Source organism: Gossypium hirsutum, chromosome D12 (assembly GCF_007990345.1).
Source record: "Gossypium hirsutum isolate 1008001.06 chromosome D12, Gossypium_hirsutum_v2.1, whole genome shotgun sequence".
Lineage (NCBI taxonomy): Eukaryota > Viridiplantae > Streptophyta > Magnoliopsida > Malvales > Malvaceae > Gossypium > Gossypium hirsutum.
In genome coordinates, this window is record NC_053448.1 from 44,019,128 (window position 1) to 44,038,068 (window position 18,941).

Genomic DNA, 18,941 nt, shown 5'->3' on the forward strand with positions numbered 1-18,941 from the left:
AGAGACATATTCTCTTGTGGTGGATGCAATCATGTTTAGATACTTTATTAGTCTGGCAGTACGTGAAAAACATGACATGCGTCTAATGGATATTGTTACAGCCTATTTGTATGGTACATTTGATAGTAAAATTTATATGAAAATCCTAGAAGGATTTAAAATCCTTGAAGGATATAGAGTTTCTCGGGAAAATTGCTCAATCAGATTAAAAAAAGTTTATATGGATTAAAACAATCTAGACGTATGTGGTATAATCGTCTCAGTGAATATTTGTTAAAAGAAGGTTATAAAAAAGATCCAATTTGTTCATGTGGTTTTATAAAAAGGTTTGGAACAGACTTTGTGATAATTGTTATTTATGTTGATGATCTAAATATTATTGGAACTTCTGAAGAGCTTCAAAATGCAATAAATTATTTAAATAAAGAATTTGATATAAAAGCTTTTGGAAAAACAAAGTTTTGTCTTGGCCTATAGATTGAGCATTTAAAAGATGGAATTCATGTCCATCAGTCAACTTATACGGAAAAGATCTTAAAGAAATTTTTAATGGATATTGAGTACCCCGATAGTTGTGCGATTGTTAGATGTGAATAAATATCAATTTGGTCCTTGCAAGAATGATGAAGCGTTTCTTAGTCCTAAAGTATCATATCTAAGTGTCATAGGGGCATTGATGTATCTTGCAAACAACATAAGACCTGATATAGCTTTCGCTATAAACTTATTAGCAATATTTAGTTATTCTCCAACACGTAGACATTGGAAATGAATTAAACATGTATTTAGATATCTCAAAGGGACCATTGATATGGGGTTATTTTATTCAAATGATTTAAAATCCCTATTAGTCGGTTATGTAGATGTTGGATATTTATCGGATCCATATAAAGGTCGATCTCAAATAGGATATTTATTTACATGTGGAGGTACTGCCATATCATGACGTTCAATAAAGAAGACATTAGTTGTTGCCTCTTCAAATCATGCTGAAATAATTGCAATGCATGAGGCAAGCCAAGAGTGTGTTTGGCTAAGGTTATTAACCAAACATATCCAGAAGATATGTAATTTGCCTTTACAGGAAAAGATGCCAACTATCTTATACGAAGATAATGCAACATGTATAGCTCAATTGAAGGGTGGTTACATCAAAGGTGATAGAACGAAACATATTTCACCAAAATTATTCTTCACTCATGATCTTGAGAAAAGAGGTGACATAGAAGTTCAACAAATTTGTTCTAGTGATAATTTAGCATATCCTTTTTCCAAGGTATTGGCAACTTCAACGTTTGAAAGACTACTACATATGATTGGAATGCATCAACTGAAAGATGTAATGTGATATTATCATTAGAGGGAGTAAAAAATACGTTGCACTCTTTTCCTTTAATCAATGTTTTTTTCCTATTGGACTTTCCTGATAAAAGTTTTTAACGAGACAACTTGTAATAGGAGATCGTGTACTCTTTTTTCTTCATTAAGTTTTTATCTCATAAGGTTTTTTCTAATAAAGGTTTTAATGAGACACATTTTTATTTAAAAGACACCTAAGGGGGAGTGTTGTAAATACATAAACAGTGGATGTCTATAACCCCTTTAAACATTTATTAAAGTAATGAGATAAAACTCTCTACTTCATTTATGACTATGAGATGTTTAAATGAAGTAATTAAGAAGACCTAATTTACATTTATTGATTGAATGTAAATGAGCTTATAAATAAAGCACATTGTAAGTGAAAATTAAATAATGAAAATTCTCCGTATTTTTCATCCACCTTATTATTATTGTTTTATTATTATTTCTATAACAGTAAATACCATTTTTCATTCATCTTTTTTTAGCCAACTCCCCCTCCACTTTCCTTTTTTTTCCTAATTTTTCCCATACTTTTTTTCTTTATCCTTTTTAGTTCCACCCTTATATTTCTATTGTTTAGTTACGCCCCTTAGCAAATGATTAATTCACATTACAGAAATAATTTAAAAGAAAATTATTTTACATTGCCAACATTTCAAATAACTATTAGATTACATAATTCAGAAATTATATTTTACAAAATATTATTTTACATTGGCAATATTCCAAAATAATTTCACAAAATTTATTTTAGTACATGATTTGCATTTTCCTACATTTAAAAAAATGTTGAATTTTGAAACATAAAAATTAAAAAGGAACATAAACGACCAATTTTAACGACAATGCGAGTAACTTTCTCAATGCTAATAAAATATAATTAAACGATGATTTCGGATTTGTTCAAGATTAACAACATTGTGTCTTACAAATTTAAAAAATATCATGTTTAATCGCAACACGAGCAAGTCGACCAAGCAAGTTTTTCGGTGCTAATATTTTGCAACTCAGACGTTGCTAATATTGATAATCTCACTCGTGCAATTTGATTTGGGATTCCAATGGACCTTTAAACATCCCGATGACCTAGAGAATCCCAAATAATCCTCCCATTGGCTGCATAACCAATTTGAACTCGTTATCATCCTACCACAACCAACGGAAAGACTTACATAACTAATTTGAACCCGTTACTGAATAAATCATTGGCAACGGAGTCCCCTATTTTTACTTGAAATTGTCATTGCATATGAAATTAAGGAATCAAATCTACACTCCCAAAAAGGACCATTAAATTTGTCGGTGTTGGAGTTCCACCGAATTATCGTTAAATAAAACATACCTTCAAATTATAAAATTTTCTAAATAAATAGAAACACAAAAACATAAAAATCAATCTTGATCTTCCTCCCCTTCATCCTCTAACTTAATAAAATTAAAAAAATAATAATTTTTTTTAATTCTAGCAACCCAATGGTTCGCTGACGTAGAAAGTGGGTGGCATCAATTTTTTAACTCCACCAATTTTCACTATTCATTTCAGATTATTTATATACATAATAAAAAAGTGAGTTATTTTTATAATTAATAAAAAATTTTGAATAATTTTTATAAAAAAACTCGTTGTTTTTAAGTAATATCAATTTTTTTATGTCCATCTTATTCTATTAGAGTTTATAGTTGTCTTTCTTAATAAATTCGATTATACCATTTCTCTTGAAACAATAATGCAGCTTAACTGCATGGTTAATAATTATTCCTAACAACAAAATTTTACATTAAAAAAAATCAATCAACCAAAATGTAATGTATTAATTCTATTATATATCATAAACACTCGAATCCTGGTTACAAAAATAACAAAAAGCCGCAGTCTTGCAAAAAAACAGTGTAAAAGCTGCAAGAAACTGGTGAAAAATATAATGAAGTTGAAAAGAAAAGTGAAAATCCCCAAGGATTGTTCAACTAGCTCCTCTCTTAATCATTATATTCCAAATCAGAAATTTGTCTTTGTAACTTAATTTGCTCATAAAACTTGGCTATAAACTTCGCTGCCTTCAAATCAATCCCTTCTTCCTCTAATGGATATGGACTTTTCTCATCACAACCTTCATATCCCATCTCTTCCCCTTCTTCAACAATATCAGAACATGTTGTATAACTATTGTTGCTATTGCTGCCACTACCACAGCTATAAATTTCATGATCGTCAAAATCTACGGCCTCGGTGGGACTAATGCAAGGAAGAAGGAAGCGCATGGAAGCAAAACGGTGGACCTTAAAGTGAAAAATGGGTGTCTCGTCGAAAGAAAACTCACGTTCCTTGTAATGAAGACGGTCATGACGAGAAGCGGCTGTTGAACTTTTTAGAAACTTGGGTATCACCAATCGGAGGTCGACCATGGTGAGTCGCCGTTTGAAGACACCGCCTTTTCTTGCCCATAACAGTGCTAAACGAAGGAAACTCCATGCTCTTCAACCAACATCAGTACCGTTTTTCTTAGGCATTTTGGTTAGTTTCATTTGCAGTAGGAGAAAAAACAAAAAACAAAAAAACTGGGAAAATCAATTAATTGCTCTGGTCTGGTTACTGAAATAGTAAGACTTTTTGTTGGAATTGTAGTTTGAGATTTTCTTGTGTTTTGATGAGTGGAGTTTGGGTATTTATATGTTAATTGAATGCAATGATGGAGCGTTTGGGTACGCGGTAAGAGAGAAAAAAAGAAAATATTTGTTTGTTTCGTGAGAAAATGTGGACCAATGGGCGGTGGGAAACACGGTTGTACGCGACCCAAATCGAGCTCTCCCCGCTTTATTTCCAAACATGACCTTCTCTTACTGTAGGTAGGAGCGGCAGAAAATATTTCTTTTCGGAGTTTTTTTTTTAAATTTAATTTTGGTTAATATATTTAAAAACTCCTTAAACTACTACTTTTTGTTTAAACAAGTCCTTATGTTATTTTTGTAGCTAAATAAATTCCTAACCTATGATTTCTTTATCCATGAAAGTAATTGATTTTAATATTAAAATAAAAATATTTTTGAATTTAGGTATAAATATCAAAACTATATCTGAGTTTTGATTTTGTATAATTTTATACTTGAAATTTTGATTTGCTCCAATTCTTGTAAACTATTAACACAATTATTGAGATAACATCATTTTATGTTTATATATTGCATGCATAAATATTTATATTGATCCAATATAAAAATAAATTGATGTATTTATTTCTTTGAATGTGTATGATTAAATCAAAATTAAAGTTTCAAGATACATTTGAACCACAATTAGAGTTTCACGTGTATAATTGCATGAAATTAAAGTTCGTGTATACTTTTAAGATTTTTCCCACTAATTTACTGATAAAGCCATAAAAGAGATATATAATAAACTGTAAAATTAGAGGTGTTTATCAGTTGGGTCAAGCCAAGTTATGGTCAGGTTTAAGCATGATATTAATATATTTTATGCTTGCTTAAGTTCCATTCAACCTAAAATTTTGTCCAAGCCCATCCGTATTTACAAAAGGCTAACCTAAACCCATATTAGGTCTACCCATATTATTTTAATTTAATATTTAATAATTTTATTTTTATTTATTAAAATTTTATATATAGTTTAATGTTTATATTATAGTAGTATTATATATTTAGTAGAGATTTTTTTGTGTTATAAATTACATAATATATAAAAAAATATAATATAAAATATTATAAAGTTAAAAACAGATGTAATTTTTTTTTATCTAAACCTACTACTTTTACTCAACCTAAACCCTAAATCTCCAAGTGAAAGGGTATTATAGTCAAGACGAAAATAATGATTCAACACTTAATAGTTTTAAAAATAATATGTATTAGTAAAAAGAAAGAAAGAAAGAGCGAGGCAAATGATTGAAGTGTAGGCCCTACTTTTGGGAGTCGTTGGCAGGACAGGCCTTTTGTTGGGTTTTTATTTAGGATAAATTGACATTTAGCCCTTAAATTTGATAACTTTTTTCCATTTGATCTCTAAAGTTTTTATATCCACATTAGTTTCGGTTTTTAGAAAATTTTTACAGACCCTGAATTTGGATTCTATTAAAATGAGATGATAAATTTTGATTATATCTTAATAGAAATTGAAATGAAAAAAATTGTCAAGTCCTGAAATTAGAATGGACAAAAGTTGAGGGATTAAAGTGAGAAAATGATGGAATTGAAGATGAAATATTTGGGGCAAGGTAAACGCTTTCCGTAGCCAAATTAAAGAAATTGAAGAATCCAAAGCTCAACCACTAGGATCATTGATAATAAAGAAAGAAAGGGACAGACCTTAACTTATTTGGAACACAAATTTCAAACGTTTGAACTGAATGCTCCTGCAAGTTGTACTCATCCTAAGTTTATGAATCTTCCTCTGAAACTTATCAACATTTTCACATGAAACAACAAATTAAGTTTAACAAATCAAAACTAGTTGCGGATATCTATTTCTTCATGAACGAAGATAAAAGTCTGGGCCCTCAATCCCATCTCTCTTGAAGCAATAAGTTTCTAATTTTATGAATTTCTCAAAATTGGGGGATAAAAATCTATTTTTATATTTAAATAACTGTAATACTTTACTGTTTCAGTTTTCAACAACTTTTTGATGAAAAGGCACCTAAAAAGGTGTGAAATTGGCTGCGGGCCATTTCTGTGGTTTAGTTAAACTGTAGGTTCCCACATGTTTCAAACTGTTGGGTGCGGGTCCCACATTACAGCTTGTCGGATACATCAAAAACCGATGAATGCCAGAAATAATATACGATTTTATTACATTTTTTAAAATTTATACAAGAGTGGTGCTGAGTTCATGGGCGAATGTTTCTTCTTCTAATTAAAATTATATTATGTGATAATTATGTTGGGGGTGTGGGGAGAATATTAAAACAACACTAAAATTTCAACCTGGACCCCATCGATTTTAATTATTTCAACTTAGTCCTCCCATTTAATTTAAGAATAAGTTATAGATTTATTAAAAATGGTTGGAAACTTTGGTTGTCTGTCTCATTTTCTAGTTCCAAATGTTTTGTTGGCATAAGCTGAAAGGGAGTTTCGTCTACATTATAGCAATTTTATAACTGGATCCAAAGTTATAGTAAACATGTAATTTGTTATACCAGGACATGACTAAAAGTTATCGTTCAATATCAAAGTAGAATACGACATAAACGAGTTTGAGTTCCATCAAGTGTGATAAATATTCCGATTGTGTAGTTCAGGTTCCAATTGGTTTAGTGGGGCGTCTCTCCTAATGGTATTTATTCTGTTAAATTGGGGTGCCAGTTAGTTGATTTATACACTAATCTTGCTTAGTATAGGGAAGATGGTCCTTGGTTGCGTCTTTGGTATAGCCATGTACCCGCCAAGGTTAAGGATTTTGCGTAGCGGTGTCTTAAATCTTATGTTCCGACGAGGGGTAGACTTGCTGAAAAAGGAGTTGATATCGACGTTTCTTGTCCTCGTTGTGGGGGTTTGGATTCGTTGTATCATTTCTTGCTTTGGTGTCCGTTTGCCCAAGCGGTTTGGCAGCAGGCGGGCTGTTCGTCGCCCCCATCTGGTGTGCAACAGTTTCTTGTGTCGTTGATTCATTCCCTTGACTCTACTGAGGCGAAGACTGCTGTTGTAGGGCGTCAAGTTGTTCCAACGGGGTGAAACGAGTGTGGCCAATGCTAGGTAGTAGGTACCCTGTGAATTGTTTTGGGTTGGGATCAACAGCGGTTCGAGTGCATCTAGATTGCCACTGAAGTTGTCTAAGCTTAGTTTTAGTTGTAACTTTTCCCATGGAAATGCGCACGGGTTGATTTTCAGTGCATTGAGGAACTTCTAGAATTAAAGAGTATCAAATGGATTATAGTTTTGTTATTTCTGCAAACTTTATGACATAGGATTAATGGAATTAGTGACTGTTATTTTGATGAAAGATGATAGCTGCAGCACAATGAGATAAAGTTAGCTTAGACTTACAAGCAATCATCCTTGGCCTCTGAGGTGGTTTAATTATTGATAATTTGCTACTGCTTTAGTTCATCAGATTTGTGGTATCACTTCTTAGTTATTGTACTGCAACAATGTTTTCATATAATTGCCAAATTTTTTCCTCCATAAATGAATTATAGGTTGACATTTAAGCTTCTTTTATGAGATCATGATAAATAAATATATTAGCTTTATTTTATGTTTATATAAAGAGAGAAATCGAGTTGAGTTCTGATAAACACTGATAAGCTTGTTAAATGCTGCAGATCTTCGTGAAAGACATTAATAAGAGTTGAGTCCGAACAACAAACGCAACTCGAACCTAGATCACACCTGGAGTGGTGGACACCCTTAACCATCAAGCCATCACATATAATTAAATTGAACTTGGACCAACCCATCTAGCCAAATAAGGCTAGGGTGTCGTGGCACACAATGGAATTAATGCCTTCATGGGGGGTTTTTTACACAAATAGTATAGAAAAAAAATACTGAAATAAGATGTCAGAAATTTTTTTTACCAAAATAGGTTACTTTTTCATTGGAGCCTATTAGATAGGTGCCAATGAATAAAATAATAATAATTTTTTGAATAAAATATAATTTTATACTTTTTTTAATATTTTTTTTAAAAAAATACGGGTCAAAATAATGTCGGGTCGGGTCGGGTCAGGTGGCGCCTACTTGACAGGCGCCAATGAAGGAGCCTCATAGAGAGGCGCCAATGGTGGCCCTCTGCCCACCGCTACAGCCCCTGCATGCTGCTGCATGTGTTGTCTTCATGCATTTTTTCTTTTGCCTATAAGTAAATGTAAATGGTCCCAACGCCACACGGTAGAGAAAAAAAAAAGAGAGAAAGGAGAAGAAGAGAAGGAGAAGAAGAAGAAAGAAAGAAAAAAGTAATGTATTTTTTTAAAAAATAATTTTGTTTATAATTTAAAAAGGTTATAGTTTGTGAATTTTTTAGGATATATTTTAGAAGATATTGTGAATTTTTTGTTATTAATTATTAATTATAAATTATCTATATTTAGTGTTTATAGTTTAGATTAGAATTTTGTATGAATATTTTAACTTTTTTGTATGAATATTATAATTTTTTATGAATATTGTAATGTTGTATGAATATTGTAATTATTTTATAATTAAATGTGTATTTCTAGTTTTGAATTAGTAATTTTTTGTATGAATATTGTAATTTTGTATGAATATTATATTCGTTTTGTATGAATATTGTAATATTATAATTTTGTATGAATATTTTAATATTGTAATTTTGTATGAATATTGTAATGTGGGGATATATTGTAATATTGTAATTTTTTGTATGAATATTGTAATTATTTTATAATTAATTTGTTAGTAATTTGGGATTATGTTATAAATTTTTGTGTTTGTAATTATTTAAAATTTAATTTATTAGTAATTTAGGATTAAGCTATAAGTTGTTGTGTTTAGTTTAGTATTTGGTGAGTTTAACATATAAAGTTTATAAAAAAAATTAAAAATTATTTTATTAAAAGTTTAATTATAACTGACTTTTTTAATCATATAGTTGTTGTTAACTCATTTAATTTTCATATAATGTAACTTTTATATAATTAAATTTTATTTGATTTTGTATTTATTTAACAGTAATTATTGATTTTTTGAAACAAATTAACTGAATTCATTTTTTTTATTGCAGATTTGCAGGAAATGGGTTCTCTAATTAATAATAATAATAATCACATATCAAGTACTATTAATGAGATGGTAATAAAATTTATTTTTGATATTCATGTTATTTGTTTAATTAAATTATATTGTATTAACTATTTTGCTAATTTAATAATGTCAGGGTCCGTACCGCGCATTGAGGGGCCGTGTTAATAGTGTAGGGTTTCAGCCAGATGAACGCCTAATACCATACTTAGAGTTAGCCGGGTTCGGATCAGTGGCATTGATTCAAACTTTTGATCTGCGATACGACTTGATTTCCGCTTTAGTCTAGCGATGGCGTCCGGAGACCCACACATTTCATTTGCCGTGCAGAGAGTGTACCATCACTCTAGAGGATGTTGCAGTACAACTCGGGCTTCCCATAGACGGGAATGCGGTCACGGGCGTAAGTTCAATCTCTAGGCCGGCTACCCTTTGCAATGAATTACTTGGACGCTCGCCAAGTCAGGGGAAATTTACCAGTTTGAGATTTTCATGGCTACATGCCAATTTTGAGCATTTGCCAAGTACTGCTAATGAATGGGAGGTGATGCAGGCTGTTCGAGCTTACATTATACACCTTATAGGGGGTGTACTCATGCCGGATGCAAATGGCAGTAAGGTCCACCTGATGTACTTACCCTTATTATCCAATTTGCATAACACTCGTTCATACAGTTGGGGGTCCGCAGTTTTAGCCATGCTGTATCGCGAACTTTGTCGGACAACAAATCCTTCTGCGGTTGACATAGGCGGATGCCTCATACTGCTGCAGTCGTGGGCACTTTACCGGATGCCATTCTTGGCATCCATTAGTCATCAATCATATGTATTTCTACTCGTTAATAGGTGATGAATTTTTACTCATTATAATAATTAGTTGACTTTTTTATATTATATTATTCTAACAATTTGTTTTCGTAGGTGGAGTACTAATCCGGGTATCGGGAGGTCACCGACGGTTTCGATATATCGTCTAATGATTGAGAATCATGCTGGAGAGGGGGTAAGTTTTTCGAATATAAACTTAATTTTATTATTTTATCTCACTCGACCCGCGTTAATATAATAACGTTATTAACTGTGCAGTTCATTTGGATGTCGTATTCTGCTCCAAAAATTATGGTAGTTATGCCATCATCTGCCCACGTCCACTCAAACCTATGGTGCATTAGCGCACCCATTATCAATTTTAACGTAGTGGAGTGGTATCATGGCAATCGAGTACTCCGGCAGTTCGGTTGCATACAGTATATCCCGACACTGCCAGTACAATTGGGGGAGATCCATGGGATGAGCAAGAATGGGAGGTATGGATATAATTGGGAAGAAGTGCACGAAGAATATATTACGGTATAAAACAACCGGTTCGGGAGGGTACCTCAGATGGATCGTGCTCCGGATTTGTAGCCCTCGTTAGAGTATATACAGTGGTACTGTGAGACAGGGAAACCATTTCTGTTTGGTGGGCGGTCGATTGTAGTCCCTCCGCATACGACATGAATTACGCAACCCCTTCGAGATCTGCATCATGCACCAGAGCCAGGCCAGAGCCAGAGCCAGAGCCAGAACTACATTCTAGGGGGCGATGACTATTTCGTGGCCTCGTATCCACCTCAGTACTCCGCTCCTTCCGGCCAATATCCACCGTCATACTTCTCTCCTCCAAGATCAAGTTCATCGATGGCATTTGAGACATATGATTATTCATCTATGTTTCACACACCCTAACATACTGTTGAGGAGAATGTTGATAACCGTAATTGCCCACAACGTGAGTGTCGAGCTCTACAAAAATATACCCCTAGAACCACACCATCAAACCATCAATTTTAGGGGTTTTGTAATAAACAACCTCATATTTATGTAATGATAGTTCTTATCTAAATAAAATTATAATGGTTTAAAGATGTCTCCATAACTTCAACAAATTGTAGACATTTTTGTGATTCAAACCATATTTATGTAATGAAGTACATATCAATTTCTACCCGATTGAGACGATTGTCCAACATTATAGTTTCGGAGAGGGCATTTACTCCGATTATGACCGGGTAATCTGCATACGCCACACAAATTCCCGTCAGATTTCTCCCTAATGTCCATTTCGTTATGGATTCTGGATGATTGCGGACGACCTTTCAGGTTTCTACGCAACCTTATGTCTGGGACTAGCTCGAAGGTCGTCGGAGGTACCTCTCAAGTAGATAGGTCAGGAAGCATGGGGAACTCGTTTTCCCATACACGCAACGTGCGTTCGATGGTGTACACTTCATCGATAAATTGTTCTACATTGAGCCCAACTTTAGCACAAGCTGCCACGACGTGTGCACATGGAAAATGAAGTGTTTGAAACCTCCTGCAATCGCACCGTCTATTTCGGAGATCAACTCCGTAGGACCTAGGTGGTATACTGGGTCGACAACTGATGGTCTCTGTAACTCGAGACGTTTCATTATGTCGTGAATATACTTCTACTGTCATCGACCTCGCCATTCGATGGTTTACAACCATTGCATCCCTAATGCCTTCGACAAAGACATGTCCCGCCTCCATCTGGTTCACTTGTTGCTGACTCATTCTTGGCATCAAGGTAGCCAACCTGTAGAACGTTACCGAGAAGACAGATGAAATTGGAAGATGTCGTGTTTTTAATAACACAGCGTTGATCCCCTCCACTAAGTTTGTAGTCATTTGACCATAACGAAAGCCATCGTCAAAACATCGAGCCCATTGCCACGGCTCCATGGTACCCAGCCACTGCCGGAAAGATGTGTTGGTTTGACCCTCCATGTCACTCTCAAGCCGGGCCATTCTTTAGCGAAAAATGTGTGGCTCTAGCTCGTACGCTGCATATGTATTAAAAAAATTTAAGTTACAGTATTACTCTAAAACATTAAAACTTATATTTAAAAGATAAGGTAATTCTTTACCCATTCTCACAACTTGTCTCTTCCAGTCTGCATTCTTATAATCTCGCTGGAAGTTAGCCGCGATGTGCCGAATGCAGTAAACAGATCTCCACGGTACACCAGAATGCCTAATGGCTGCAATTAATCATTTCCCTCTATCGGAAATGATGCAAATATTATCATTGTTAATCACATACCTCCGCAGGTTGGTAAGAAAGAGCTCACACGATTCCATGTTCTCCTTATCGACGATGGCAAATGCTATCGGGAGTACGTTCCTATTGCCGTCTTGAGCAACAGCAAGAAGTAAGATCTGTGTGTATTTTCCATATGGCCAGGTTCCATCTACTTGCACAAATGGTTTGCAGTGGGGAAATGCGCGCACACATTGATCAAAAGCCCAGAACATCCGATGGAAAATTCTTTTTCTCGATTGTAGTTAGTTATTTGGCCCGTAATAAGATCGTGTCTGCAACTCAATTACAGTCCCCGGCACGTGTTCCCTCATGGCGGCTATCCATCCCTGTAATTCATTGTACGATGCATCGAAATCTCTGTACAATTGCTCCATTGCCATCTGTTTAGCTATCCATGCCTTCCGGTATGATACTCGATACTAGAATCGTGCTTGTATTTCAGCAATCAGTACCAAAACTTTAATGGTCGGCATGTCTTTCACCATTGGCATGATGCATGTACAGATAGTTTTGGAGTCAAGTTTTCGATGATCTTCTGTCATACGTGTTGAAGTGCATGTGTGGGGCCCAACAAATTTTCGTATCTCCCACATCTGCGACTTCTGCATAAATACAGCTCGTATCCGCCAATTGCAGCCTTCTGCCGACCTCCAACACTCTCCAATATATAATGTTGGTTTAGACTCGATGACTTTGTAATCTACTGATATATTCATGCTATACCGCTTAATCGCAAACATGCATTCTTCTTTACTTTCAAATCTCTAGCCCACGCGTAACTCATCTGGATCAGAATATACGCCCATTCGGTAAGCATGTGGTATTTCAAGGTACTCCGGAAACTCAGCTGCCTGTGCCGCATCAGGGTCTATCCGAGACATGTGTGCCCAGGATTATTGTGTATCACAATACGACGAATCTAGTTTCCGACTGAAGACGCATTAACGTTTCCATCCTCATTCACGCCTTCATCGTCAATATCATTCGTGACCTCGTCTGCGTTGGGATCACTCTCACTATCCACTTCGTAATCAACAGGATCACTACTATAGTATACATCATCACCAACCACATCAGTCTCGGCTGCAGCATTAAGATCAATATTTATCCCATGTATAGGTGATTGACTATCAATATACGATACTGGAACCACCATACACGGCGCTTCAACTTCATCTTCTTCACCTAATGGAGTGGGATCTTCAGTTGCCTCCACACTGGCTAACTCAGCAAATAACTGAATCGGTGCATTTTTGTTACTCTCAGCCCCACAATAAAGAGCGACCATTGTCTCCACGTCTTCATCGTCTACAAGTTCCATTTCGGTAAATTTTATTGGATCTGTTGAAACTGGAAACTTGTAGAAAACTTTTGATATCCTTCTCCCACAACGTCTATAAAATTTTTCACTAATTTTTTCCTTCATATCATCAAACGAGATATTTCTATCAAATCTTATTGCTACTTGTTTGCGACATTCAAATATACATCCCACAGTTGTTGTCAAAATTTCTCCATCGAAATAAACGCATACAAAAAACTGATTCTCCATTTTCAATACTAGATCTGTAAAAAAGAATTTCAAATTTCTTAAAACAGTTTCAAAATGTAAACAAATTACATAAAAATTTTAATGCAAAATTTTTCATTCAAAAGCTAACAAAATTAATAACATGACAAAATAACTTTCAAATAATAAAATTACTAACAAGACTCTACATTCTATTTAAAAAGAAAAACCAAAATACCTAATTTTTTTCTTCTTTTCCTTCCTTCTTATTTCTTCCGTTTCTGTAGTAAAATTTATGTCTGTGTTGGGGGTATTTATAGGGAAAAATCACAGCATTGGCACCTCTCAGTATGGCACCACCATTGGCGCCTCCCAGATAGGCGCCAATACTATGTATTATACGGGTTATATACTAACCCGGAAAAGTATAAAATTATATTTTATTCAAAAAAAATTATTATTTTTTTATTCATTGGCGCCTATCTAATAGGCTCTAATGAAAAAGTAACCTATTTTGGTAAATTTTTTTTCTGACATCCTATTTCAGTATTTTTTTTTCTATACTATTTGTGTAAAAAACTCGCCTTCATGCCATTAGCCGTGGGGCATGTGAGGAATCCTATCAGGACTCAGATTCTTCTTAAATAATTATTTCATGTGCATCGAATTCAAATATACCTCTTGCAAATATTCTTTTAAAAATGGGATGGGTAAATTAGCCAAAAGTTATATAGACTATATATCAAGCGAAAATTTTGTCGAAATTTAGTAAAAATTTATTTGAGTTAATTTTCTTTGTACTTAAATACATTCTAGTTTTTTCTTGAGTTATGATTTTGAATTTATGAGATTATAATTACATTCATTAAGCAATTATAATTTAAATTTAGAAGTTATTTTTCAATTTCAGCACTCCCACATGGAAGAAGTCAACCATACCTTTTAAGAAGTTTTGGTTTTCATTTTGTGATCAGTTTTTTAAGTTAGAGCTCATTTTTTAAGCATTCAAGAGTTTTAGAATAATAGAAAAGATCATTCGATACAAAGGTTGAAGACTTTGGACAACAGTTGAATTGATAGGAAAATTTTGGGTACATCCTAGAGCCCAAGTTACGATTTGGGTATCTCCCTGGCTTCAAAACACAAGTTCAATATTAAGTTGTGCCAACAGAAACTGATTTTCTAAAAACAATTTTCCAACAAATTTAATATTATTATATGCCTTACCTTGTTTTACCTTACTTCACTGAGACCATATCAAGTGTCCATCCTTCTAAGGCCCATTACTTCACCAATGACAGAAACCCTATCATGCCTCATCTGGCACTTGTAAAACCAACCCACTCATCACCATGTAGATTGAGAAGGCTTGGCGAGGTGATGCGTGGCATAGAGAATATGTACCAATAAATGTGTCAACGAGACCACATGGCTCATCTCTTAGGTACCTAGAAGAGACACTTGATCAAGAGTATGTATGTATGTATGTATGCATGTATAAGCTCTTACTTAACGGAGAAAAGGATAGGTGACTCTTTAGGACTAAGCTCTCAGTACAAATTACACTGTATGAATCTCAGGCCCTTCCCCAAGCTCAATCCTTCTCTTTCATCCATCTCTACATTCCCTCAACCAACGTCAACAAATGTGCAGTGAGTGTGGAACCTATTCACTAGGAAGCCTTTAGACTTTCAATGGTGAATTTTGATGAAATTATCTCCAATCACCAGCTAATAACCTAAGAAAATCCTCCAACCACCATTGCTTATCCTCTTGGTAAAAACCAACCTTATAGCTCATTAGACCCATATGATTAGAAAAACTCTATTTCTAGAAAACTATTAAGGCAAATCCTTAGTGCAATTTCTAACCACAATCGAGAATTTAGCCACATCCAAATTTTAATGATCAAATCACACGTGACCAAAATTCTAATTCCTAAGTGAAATTGAAAGTCATGTGGGAACAACTACAACAATAATAAGAGCAAAATTTCCAAGTAGCCTTAGAAAACACCAAACCAATGAAAGAAATGCGAGCAACTCAAGATCCCCTCAAAATCTGACCTCACAAAATAATTAGGAAGTTGTGTCCTCTCATCTTGGTCACCATCAAGAACACCTTGTAGAAAATCCTCAAGCTTTACCCCAAACACTTGTATACATATTCCACTTGCATTCCACGTAAATTCCATGTGCGATTACTTCACCAATGAAAAAAATCTCATTATGCTTCATCTTCCACTTGTAAGACTTGTTGACTCATCAATATGCAAATTGCGAAAGCTTATGATGTGACATGTTGTTCAGAGAATACGTACCAATACATGTCTCAACAATATCATCTAACTCATCTCGTGGGTACCTAGAAGACATTTGTCTAAGAGTATGTATATATAGGCTCTTACTTACCAAAAAAGGGGACAAATAACTCTTTAGGCTATGAGGCTCTCGACACATATTACATCGTGTGAATCTTGTACCCTCCCTCAAGCTTAATACTTCTCCTCCATACATCTCCACATTTCTTCTAACCATCGTAAACAAATATTTAAAAAAATGGAAGAAAAAAAATTGTATTTCTTTAAAATCAACAAACACTAATTATCATTTTACATAGTAAAATATTTTTTTAGCAATGTTGGTATTCATTCATTAATTGGATTCTATTATTGAATGATAAAAGTATATTTCCTATATTGCAACCTCACTAAATTGAATGCATTCGTTGGTAAATCAATATACATTGATTAGGTTTTATATTTAAGAAATTAAAAGAGAAGTATTTCTCATAATTATTGGGTGCAGTAATAAATTATATCGTATTTTTAAGAAGAGAATTCATATTCGAATATGAGATGAATCATAAAATGAACATAAAGAACACCATTATCACATAAAAATTTTAACTTCTAGTTAGAAAATTAATAAATCATGTACCCCTCAGTCTATTAGATATAAAAACAATTTTGATTTTGATATTTTTATTCTTTAAAATATATATATTATAAAAAAATTTCAACGAAAGAGTTTTAAAATATATTCTTTTGTAAAATGTAATTAATTAAATATTTAATTTAAAAGTCCAAAAAATTTGATATTTTAATTGAAAAAGAGAGTATTAATTAGAGTGTGTTTATACATAGGAGTCGTTGGTATTAAAACATGTTTCTTTATTAACATTATATTTTATAATTAAATTTAAACAAAATATCATTATTAATTAATAATAGAGCCATGGACTAAATCATGTAAGATTTGTTTTTAAATTTTCAATACACACTAATATCGACTTTTAATCATAAAAACTCTTATTTGAGAAAATCATAAAGCTTTCATCAAATTTGAAAACGAAGAAAAAATTATAATTTTTTTAAATTAAAATATTTTCTATATCATAAAAGTGAATTTTTAAACAGTTTTATAATATACATTAATGAAATCAGGTGCCCCATTCATAAAGAAAAACTTGACAGACTGGAATCTAAGAAAGGGGTCATTGTTGAGTTTTGTAACTAAATTAGTATCATTTTTGTTGTAAATACTATTTGTTGGTCATTTTAAGAATATTTCCTTTTGTTTTACTTGTGTTTCATACCCTCGAATCGTATTATATAAATCGCTATTTCATTGTCTCAATTTGGCAAAGGGATCTTTAGTCTTAATTTGCATAGCAAAAAACCATACATCGGGGCTCTTTTCTTTTTTGTCTCTGTAAAATGGAAAACACATCATCATCGATGTCTTGTATTTCCATGTTCAGGGACAAAAAGAAGGCTCCCGATGGTGGAAATGATGTGCCCTTGCAAAAGGGAAGAACACGTTCCCCTTCCCTGAGTCTTTTCAAGGTGGCTATTAGATTGTTGCGTACAAAACCCGTGGCCGAAATGGTGCTGGATTCAAAGCCCGTTCAGGTCGATGTGGATTCAAAGGTAGAGTGGAAAGGGATGGCTGTTGGGTCGGTGCATCCAATGCATTTACAAAGCACCCCATTGTCCCCATCTCATTCCCCACCCATGAAGGCCACCACTCCTAAGATCATGCTCGAGCCCAAGTATATGCCCAATAGAGAAGAAAAGGAGGAAGTTATCTTGTCGCCGTTATCTCCGATAGCATTTCCAATTTCGTCTTTCAATGACGTGTCATCGAGTGATTCCAGCCCGTATGATTCGCCTTGTGAAGGAAGCGACAAAGAGAAATGCGATGAGCACAACGATGACGGCGGCGATGAAGAGATTGATGCTAAAGCAGAAGAATTCATAACTCAATTTTACGAACAAATGAGGCTTCAAACCTTGAATTCTTGAAGTGCTAAGACGTGCCAAAGTTGACAAAAACAAAGAATGAATGGCATTTATTTGCATGCATGCACGTTAGGGCTATGTTTTGTATTTTACCCTTTTTATATATATAGTTTGTAACATCAAATTGAATTGAATGTTTCCTTTTTATATATATATATATATATAATTTAGTATTTAGTGACTTTGTACTGTATGTGTATGGACTTCAATTAATACTGGTTTCAAAGAAATGATTATATGAAATTGTGATTCCACGTAATTTCTATCCCCTTTTAATAAGAAAAATGACAAATCAAAAATTTCCTGCTAATTTTTAGTATTTTTAGTTAGATTTAAATTTTTTCAGAAGAAAAAATCCGATTTGTCATTCACCTATCTGAAAGAGGTAGAGATAACGTGAAATCACAATTTCATTTTAGAGGGGTCTTGGGGGTCTATGAATAAATGGTGAAATTTTGTTTTTGGCCCATAAAATTTCTAGTTTTGACCAACCATTCATATTTTTATCTCGATTTTCAACAAAATCTTTCACAATATTAAACACATTGGGAATTCAACATATAACCTTAAGGCACCCTTTTCTCTTTCCTTTTCCTACATGAAAAATATGATTCAGTTTTATCCACTTTATTACCAAACATTCCCCACAGTTTATTAAATTTCCCTTTTATGTATATTTCTTTTTTCTTTTTTTTGTTTTCAATCAATGCCTATTGGACAATAGTTGAAAGGAGACCGACTCTTATTTGGAAGAGAATTTAAAGTTAACGGATCTCTCAACAGATTAGTAATATCTCGTCGAGTTCGGATTTTGTTTCCTAACTCTATAGAGAATTCGAGTATTTGAATAAACATTTAAGACGCATGTTCGAAAAGTGGCAACACATCAATTTACCATTGATAAGGTTTTGAACCCCAAAGTATAACATAAAAGTCATCCAAGC

General features: G+C 33.7%; 2 protein-coding genes across 2 annotated transcripts; one reads left to right on the forward strand and one right to left on the reverse strand.

Moving 5' to 3' along the window:
- Positions 1 to 3,157: 3,157 nt before the first annotated feature.
- LOC107946039 (uncharacterized) lies at positions 3,158 to 4,016 on the reverse strand. Its single transcript, XM_016880219.2, has one exon. It carries the CDS (start codon positions 3,766 to 3,768, stop codon positions 3,343 to 3,345), a length of 426 nt encoding a protein of 141 aa, XP_016735708.1. The 5' UTR covers positions 3,769 to 4,016; the 3' UTR covers positions 3,158 to 3,342.
- A 13,317-nt stretch (positions 4,017 to 17,333) lies between these two features.
- Positions 17,334 to 18,174, forward strand: LOC107947553 (uncharacterized). The gene has a single exon (XM_016882171.2). It carries the CDS (start codon positions 17,413 to 17,415, stop codon positions 17,998 to 18,000), a length of 588 nt encoding a protein of 195 aa, XP_016737660.1. The 5' UTR covers positions 17,334 to 17,412; the 3' UTR covers positions 18,001 to 18,174.
- Positions 18,175 to 18,941: the final 767 nt, after the last annotated feature.

Bases quoted from the DNA above. Each gene is read 5' to 3' on its own strand.
- LOC107947553 (XM_016882171.2), top strand. From the start codon at position 17,413: ATGGAAAACACATCATCATCGATGTCTTGTATTTCCATGTTCAGGGAC.
- LOC107946039 (XM_016880219.2), bottom strand. From the start codon at position 3,768: ATGGTCGACCTCCGATTGGTGATACCCAAGTTTCTAAAAAGTTCAACA.